Source organism: Pinus tabuliformis, chromosome 7 (assembly GCF_031772625.1).
Source record: "Pinus tabuliformis cultivar Carrire ecotype Pingquan chromosome 7, CPIR1, whole genome shotgun sequence".
Taxonomy (NCBI): Eukaryota; Viridiplantae; Streptophyta; class Pinopsida; order Pinales; family Pinaceae; genus Pinus; species Pinus tabuliformis.
In genome coordinates this window covers 1393079302-1393087671 of record NC_142293.1, presented here as the reverse complement: position 1 = coordinate 1393087671, position 8370 = coordinate 1393079302, and the positions used below count along the sequence as shown (strand labels likewise).

General features: G+C 33.5%; 1 protein-coding gene across 1 annotated transcript; it reads left to right on the top strand.

Moving 5' to 3' along the window:
* Positions 1 to 6775: 6775 nt before the first annotated feature.
* On the top strand, positions 6776 to 7954 carry LOC149252862 (purine permease 1-like). Its single transcript, XM_089454294.1, has one exon. It carries the CDS (start codon positions 6776 to 6778, stop codon positions 7952 to 7954), a length of 1179 nt encoding a protein of 392 aa, XP_089310420.1.
* The last annotated feature ends 416 nt before the right edge of the window (positions 7955 to 8370 follow it).

The following is an 8370-nucleotide window of genomic DNA, read 5'->3' as shown; positions in this document are numbered from 1 at the left end:
ATCTGGCTCTCCCCTGGTAGCGGTAAGGCCTCTTTTTGTTTTTCTTTACTGGTTTCCTTCTCATTTAGAGGTGGGTTTTCGGGCTCTTGAACATCATTACTTGCCAGAGCAGCAAAGCTATTGCTAGTTGAGGGTTTTGACGAGTTAGCTGGAATGGTCCTGGTATTGGCTGCCGACTTCTTATGGCCTCTTCTACGATTTACCACTTTAGTAAACCCATCAGGAGCAGGTTTGTCTGAGTCCATTTGGGATGGGGGTTTTCTGTTTAGAGGACAGTCCCTGAAGAGATGGCCCAGATCATGACATTTCCTACATCTAAACGGTACATGCTCATAATCTATCAGCTGAACCCATTCAATATCATCATGGAATAGACTTACCGCATCTGGCAGGGCTTGCTTGAGGTCCATGTAGACACAGATTCGGGCGTATGATGTGTATCTGCACAGTTTTGTTTCCTCTGCAACTTTGATGAATTCGCCCAGGGCATTTCCGATTTCTTGCAAGGAGTCTTCCTCCCAATATTCCCATGGAAGTGAATAAAGCCTTATCCAAACAGGAGCCCAACTGAGATCTTCCTTGTCAGGATTGAAACGTTCAACCCACCCTCTGAGATACAGGCCCACGGAGTTGAAGAAGTATGGACCTCCGTCCAGAACCCTGTTACGATCTTCCAAGCAGTTAAATATGGCCGTGAAGAAACCTTTTGGCCCTAGTTGCAGAGTAATGTGACCTTTTGGATTCCATTTGGAGTTTATCCAGCCTCTTAGCGCTTTCTCAGTCGGCCAAAGTCCGATGAACTTGCCTATTAACGCGTGATCCCTCATGAACTGTATTCTGGCGTTGATTCGGTGGCTTGGAAATTCCACTTTTGGCCTTTGAGTGGCAACTGGCTTGCATGTGGATGAGCTCACTTTGGGCTGATCCTTCTGAGCTTGATCATTGTCCTGATGCCCATTATTGTCCGTATTGTCCTCGTTCTGCCTCTCTTCATTGTCGTTAGCTTCAACTGGTTGCTTTTTGCCATCGTCCTTTGGGGGAGGCGCATCGCCCTCCCCCTGAGGGGGATTCATTATTCCTACGATCGCTTGCAGGAAATGTGAGGCCACAGATCGACCCAAGTCTATCAAGGCTGACCTCTGTCAGGAGGAGACTGCCGTAGCAGGGTTTACAGAAACCCTAGACAGAGCGAAGCCATGCTCTCAGAGCCACCACAAAGATCCCTTCCTCTACATCATTAACAACCCTCTTATTATGAGAAAGCTTATTATTATTATTTTTATTATTATAATTACTACTACTATTATTATCTTCCAAATTTTTATCATTATTATTATTATTATTATTATTATTATTATATTATTACCTCCTAGTTGTTTTGGAAAAATGAATATTTTAGAAGATAAGAACAAGAATGTGTCTGAAAAAATCCTAATACATTAAATTAGGATCATATTCATCTCCAAGTATCTTTGGACACTTGGCTTGTCAATTGTGACTATTCTTAGGAGATCATTGGAGAAGCTAACAATAATTATATAGAGTTATGGGAGAAAGCTTTAATTGGAGAATATGACATGCCTAATGCTTGGTTCTTGGTACAAATAGTCCCATTTCCAACTTGTATTGATGATGTGAAGAACACAAAGATGATCATGTAGAGAATATTACTCAACATAATACATGAGATAGTGACTCAGTTTGAGATATTATCTCCAAGTCTAAGGAAGGTTTGAAATCAATCACCTCTTTCATTTCAAAATTTAAAAAACATATAAAGATTTCTATTAGACTTTACAAATGTGAGTTAAATATTGAAATTCCAAGACCTCAACTCATTTCTCAAATATTGAATAACTTCTATTTATGTTAGTCATAATTGAAGGAAATAAAGGAGAAGGTGAAGAAATAATCCATCATAATAAATATATATTCCTCTTCCTATTCAACATGGTGGAATCACATTTCTATTTTTAAATATTAGTTGAACAAATAGAGGAAATAAGCCTTAATTACTATTGTAATTATTGTATAATGAACCTTTTCATTAGTATGAATTATTAGAAGTTTTGTACTGAAAAATACATATAACTATTAGTTTCATTATAATTTCAAAAGACTAAGATATTTTTAATGAATCTATACCTATGTGGATAACTGGTTATATGACAACATTTGTACTAATTTTGTGTTTTCTCATTTTTCATCTTTATGTGAATTTCCTTTCCATAGTTTGATCAAATTTGTCAGTTCTTCATAATTTTAGCACGAGAAGGTAATTTTGGTTTCTAAATAATTTGTCATAAGTTCTTAAAAAGGTTATTAAATTTTATGAACGTTTGATATTTTTTAATAATTCTCACGATCACGATAGGTAGTTAGTATAGATTATATATAATGAACTTCAAGATTTTTTAAGTAAGATATTGAATTAGAGTTTCTCCAATTTGGATAATTTTGTTTATTCCTACTTCTTTTTAAGTGGCTAATTGATCTCACATATTGGTTAGAACTAACATACTAAATGAGAGCATGTTTAATTAGAACTCGCACCATAGGGTATTTAGGTTTTCCCCACTTATCAACGAGTTCTATAAATAATACAATGACCTTAAAAATGGGATGTAGGCTCATAAAATAAAAGGATAAGGTAGAAAGTGTGCTTCTATTCTCTAAAAATAGGTAATCATTTCTAAATATTAAGAAATGAGCACTATCATGTCTGGTAATGTCAATTTTTCTCTAAATAGAACTTATCTAACATCCTAAAGTTGGAAAATTGATGGATAAGTCAGATATATATATTCTATATAATATTACCTAAGCACCCACGGGGGATTTGAACTGGTGACCTATCACAAGGAGTGTCTTAACAGTACACCCAATCACCGTCAATCCAAAGCCCCGTGGACATGCAGAAGTCAGATATTAATCCTATGAATAAGAGTGAATATTTTTAGGGGAAATTACACAAGGGAAATTGAAATTACTTCTGTAAGAATTCTTATTACAACTAGAATTCTTGGAGTCCTCGGCTAAGAGACTTCTTGCCTAGCTTGTATTGGAGTACTAAAGGGAAGTGGGATATCCTAAGGGACTATGTGATAGAGAAGGGGATCCCATGTCTTCTTTGACTTCTTGGCTAGCCTATATTGGAGTACTAAATGGAAGTGGGATATCCTAAGGGACTATGTGATAGAGAAGGGGATCCCATGTCTTGTATTGGAGTACTAAAGGGAAGTGGGATATCCTAAGGGACTATGTGATAGAGAAGGGGATCCCATGTCTTCTTTGATTTAGATTGAGGGAAAAGAGACTTGGTGGATTGGAATTATTCTAGAAATTAGCTTGCTATGCATTTTTCTTGGGTATTTGGATATGAGGGGACAATATTTAGACACTAGGGACATTATTTCAATTTGGATCCATGGTCCTAACTTGAGAGTGACTTTTTGTTATGAGAATTGAAGTAGAAAATTTTATAGCTAGGTGGAGCATTTAATGTTCGTATCCAATTATGTGATTATTTATAAAGTGAGTATTCTTATTTATTGTGTTTATTTTTATTTTAAACTTCAAATTTAATTGCTATGTTTTATTTTGTGTTTCATGCATTTTTTTAATGTTATATATAATAAAAATGGTGTGCACTCATGAATTTAATTTTTTTATTAATTTCATGGGAATTTTTATCATGCCACAAAAGTACCTTTTACTAAGAAAAAACAGGGTGCTATAAAAAAAAACAAGTGTGCTACAATAAGTCTATTGACTTATGATGAGTTAAGATGTACATAATATGGTAAAGCTCCCAAATGACCCATATACAAAATAATAAATAATTATGTACAATAGTTACTTTATTGACTTCTATACATATATATTCTTTCATAATATTCAACCCACTACCATTCTTTAAATCTTTAAAGTAGAAAAATTCTCACATTAATTCAAACTATAATAATAACAAAAATTACATAAAATAGTTAGTTTATTGACTTCTATATATGTATATTTCCAGCGATTGTAAATATATGGTCCATAGTATCACTTATCATATATAAAAACAACATATTATTCTTATTCATTATTTATAGTTTTAGAGCTGACAACACTTTGTATTTTCATGTTTATTTGAACATGTTTTGAAATTAACATCAATTTATATTTAAAACACAAGATGTTTATAAAAAAAAAATCTCAAATAAATTTATATTTAAGACTATAAAAATATGAATTTTAGATGTCATCCCTTCTGATAATAATTTAAGCATCCTCAGGATCTTATCCTGATATATACTTATTAGAAAAAGAACCAGGAAATAAATCTGAACAAAAAAGTATGAGTAAATTAAAACAATGTGATTGGTCAATCAACTATTCTAGAAAAAGATAACATTGTTCATCTAACTACCCATAAAAATGACATGGACAATAAATTATAGTAGCTATAAATGAATTCTCTCCATAAAAACCTTACAAAACTGTTACCTTTATTTCGAATAGAGAATTGACTTCCTCTAAATTTTAAACTTTTAATTTTATTGTAAGCCTTCATTCAAGGTTACAAAGAAAATATGGTAAGAAGATTCCATCAAGATCACAAAGGAAACCAAAAAAATGATAAGATAAATGAATATTTTTTAAAAAGACAACACGTTATCTAAGTTGAAGCATCCATCAACATCACAAAAGAAACAAAGAGTGATGTATGAGTTTAGATTTATTTTAAATCGAGATTTATCAAGCATTTAGGGTTAAACTTTAGGGTGATAAGTTTAAGATGAATTTAAGATAGTACACTTGCATTTTGTAAGTTTTTAAATAAGTTTTATTATTAAAAATATTATTAACAGATATTATGAGTCAAGATAATTTTATGGGTTAATTTAACATTATAATTTTATATTTAAAATTAAAGTTATTGATTTTTTTTATTGAGAAATTTGCAGTTTTTATGTATTTATTTATTATTTTTGACCAAGTTAAAATGTTTGTGCTAACATTACAACATAGTTGTCATATTGGGTGGGAGAACACCTCTCTACCCAACAAGTCAAAATGTTTATGTTGTGAATCAAAATATTTATGTTTTAATTGTTTGTGCTATCATTACAACATAGTTGTCATACTGGGCTGGAGAGCACCTCTCTACCCAATAAGTCAAAATGTTTATGTTGTGAATCAAAATATTGATGTTTTAATTATTTGTGCTATCATTACAACATAGTTGTCATACTGGACTGGAGAGCACCTCTCTACTCAACAAGTCTGTTGTAACTTCCAGCACCTCTTTGCCCAACAAATCAAAATATACTAAACTAGAGAGTGCCGCTTAACTCAATAACTTGATAAAAAACTTGATAATAAAAAAAATTAAAACTTAGTACCGATATTGAAATTGAAATTGGCTGAGCGTGAATGTTACAAAAATCCTAAAAAGCTTAGGACACACTTTCCATTTCATAATCGTGATAGGGTATCCAAAAATGACCCACAACTCACAACTCAGAGATAAAAGATGAACGTCATTTTGACCACATATAATGATACTAAGAATCTCTGGAGGGTAAAAAGTACTCTTGATTCACAAAGGGGTTGATCAACATTCTCATTTTCCACATTTACATGGTTGAAATCTATAAAGTTATAATTTTTAAAAGCTCATTACATTGTGCATTTTCCACATTTACATGGTTGCAATTTAATTTATAAAGTTATAATTTTTAAAAGCTCATTACATTGTGCATTTAGATGATTATACAGATGCAATGAAGTGAGTTGGACACATATAAAATTCATTTGAAATAAGGATGATAAATTTCTAAAAGTAATGTAGTATTTTAATTTTTAATTTATTAAGAGTTTAGAGAGATTAAATATTTTGAAATAGAATATTTTTAAATGTAAAATTTAAAGAAAAGTATATATATTTAGAGATTTGATTGATGTGTGATCTCTTGGTAGATGTGGACTTTTGTTAATTATTAATAATATTATTTATATTATATAAATTTTACATCTCATTTTTAATTTATATTAAAATTTTGATTTAATACATAGAATATTTTTAGTAGTAATGACGACAAAGAATTTAGATATTTTTTAAAGGTAATTTTAACTTTTTTCTTTTAGATTTAATTAAAAAATTATATATCTTAAAAGTAATTTTAACTTTTATATTTAATTAAAAAAAATATTTTAAATTAAATTAAAATAAAATATTTTGATTGTGAAATAAATTATGATTTTTGGACTTATGGTATTGATAAATTATGATATTAACCCATTGTATTGTAAGAAAATCTATTTACAATTTAATAATATCTATACTAAATTAAAATAAATACCTATTATTAAAAATTTTATTATATTATAAGTATTGCATTTTATATATTTATTAATTAATTTTAACTAATAATTAATATAATTTATATAATAAACAAAATTTTAATTTATAATTATTATTTATATGTTATATATTTTAATGTGGTAGATATATTATGATTTTCTTTTATTTAAAAATGGTTAATATTTTTATTAATAAAAACAAAATTATATTATAACCAATTAAATTTTATTATTTTTATTAATAAAATAAATTTGGTGAGCCTGTGAGAAAGAGATGTTAAAACCTTAGGCCTTTGTCGTTACCCGGCGGCCATTCATAACTCTGCTGAGGGATCGTCATCGAATCATTCCATAGGGTTTACTTCGTGTGAATCCCGCTTGGCCAGTCAAGATGCCTGGATCTGGTATGTCTGAGATTGAGAACATGGAAGCAGCGGCTGATACAGGTGTCCAAAGAATGCAAGCCCAGGTGAGCAACACAAAGAAAAGCTTGAGACATAGGATCCTCCTGCTCCTCAACATCGTGGCCTTAGTTACCGGTTCAACTGCAGGGCCTCTGTTGACAAGATTTTATTTCCTGAACGGTGGATCCAAACTATGGCTCTGTGCTTGGCTCCAGACTGCTGGCTGGCCTCTTCTCCTCCTGCCTCTCTATTTATCGTATAGAAAGCAGCCCAACAGAGAGAATCACATCACCCCCAACCTCTTCCTGGCCTCCTGCGGTATCGGGATTCTCACAGGCGCCGACAATTACCTATACGCATATGGCCTCTCATTTCTGCCCGTTTCGACTTCCTCTGTCTTGATCGCCAGCCAGCTCGGCTTCAACGCTGTTTTCGCGTTACTGTTAGTCCGGCAAAAGTTCAACCCTCTCTCCATAAATTCTGTGGTTTTGCTCACTGCGAGTTCCGTTTTGCTTGCCTTCCATACAAGCGGTGACAGGCCTGCAGGAGTAACGAGTAGGCAGTACGTGCTCGGGTTCGTCTTAACGCTTGCTGCAGCTGCCCTCTATGGTTTCATTATTCCCTTGATTGAGCTCACCTACAGAAAAACAAAGCGCCAAATAACGTATACGCTTGTTATGGAGATGCAAGTAATAATGTCTGTTTCGGCTACTGTTTTCTGTACAGTGGGCATGCTCATTAACGGAGACTTCCAGGCTCTGCACAGGGAGGCCAACGAATTTCGTGTGGGGAAGATCGATTACTCCATGGCTATCGTATGGTCTGCAGTGGCGTGGCAGTTTTTTTTCATTGGGGTCTTCGGCGTGACGTCCCTGGCGAGCTCTCTGTTGAGCGCTGTGGTCATGGCCGTTACGCTTCCGCTGACCGAGGTACTGGCGGTGATTTTTTTCCACGAGAAATTCAGTGCGGAGAAGGGCATGGCGCTGGTTCTGGCCTTGTGGGGATTCGCCTCGTATCTCTATGGGGAATACTATGGTGATTTGAAACTGCGGCCTCCTAACGTGCCGAAGCAGCAGAATGAGGCAGAAGGCCCGGGGGGAGCGGCACATGCATATCAGTCCGTTAATGATGTCTCAGAAGATCAATCCATTAATGGTGTTGAAGAATTGGCGATGGGTGACTCTGGTAAAGCTCTCTGACATCCTTGGTTGTATGAACCATTAATAATGATCTATAGTTTAACCTTTCAACCTATTAGCTATTAGCTATAGTTTAATCGTATCCCTATGGGGAATAGTATTGCGATTTGAAACTGCGGTCTCCTAAAGTGCCAAAGCAGCAGAATGAGGTAGAAGACCTAGGAGGAGCTGCACATGCACATCACTCTGTGTGACAAAATCAGTCAATTAATGATGTTGAAGAATTGGCGATGGATGATTCTGGTAAAGCTCCGCAATATCCATGGTTGTATAAGATTTAGTTTAACCTGTCAATGTAATTAAAGCAAATGGTCTTTATTGGAAAATAATCCATTGATGAAGGGTTTTTCTGTCGAGAAGTTGTCACTAAACATATGCGTTCAATTTTCTATTTTTAATCCAATTTTACACGAAGG

Bases quoted from the DNA above. Each gene is read 5' to 3' on its own strand.
- LOC149252862 (XM_089454294.1), top strand. From the start codon at position 6,776: ATGGAAGCAGCGGCTGATACAGGTGTCCAAAGAATGCAAGCCCAGGTG.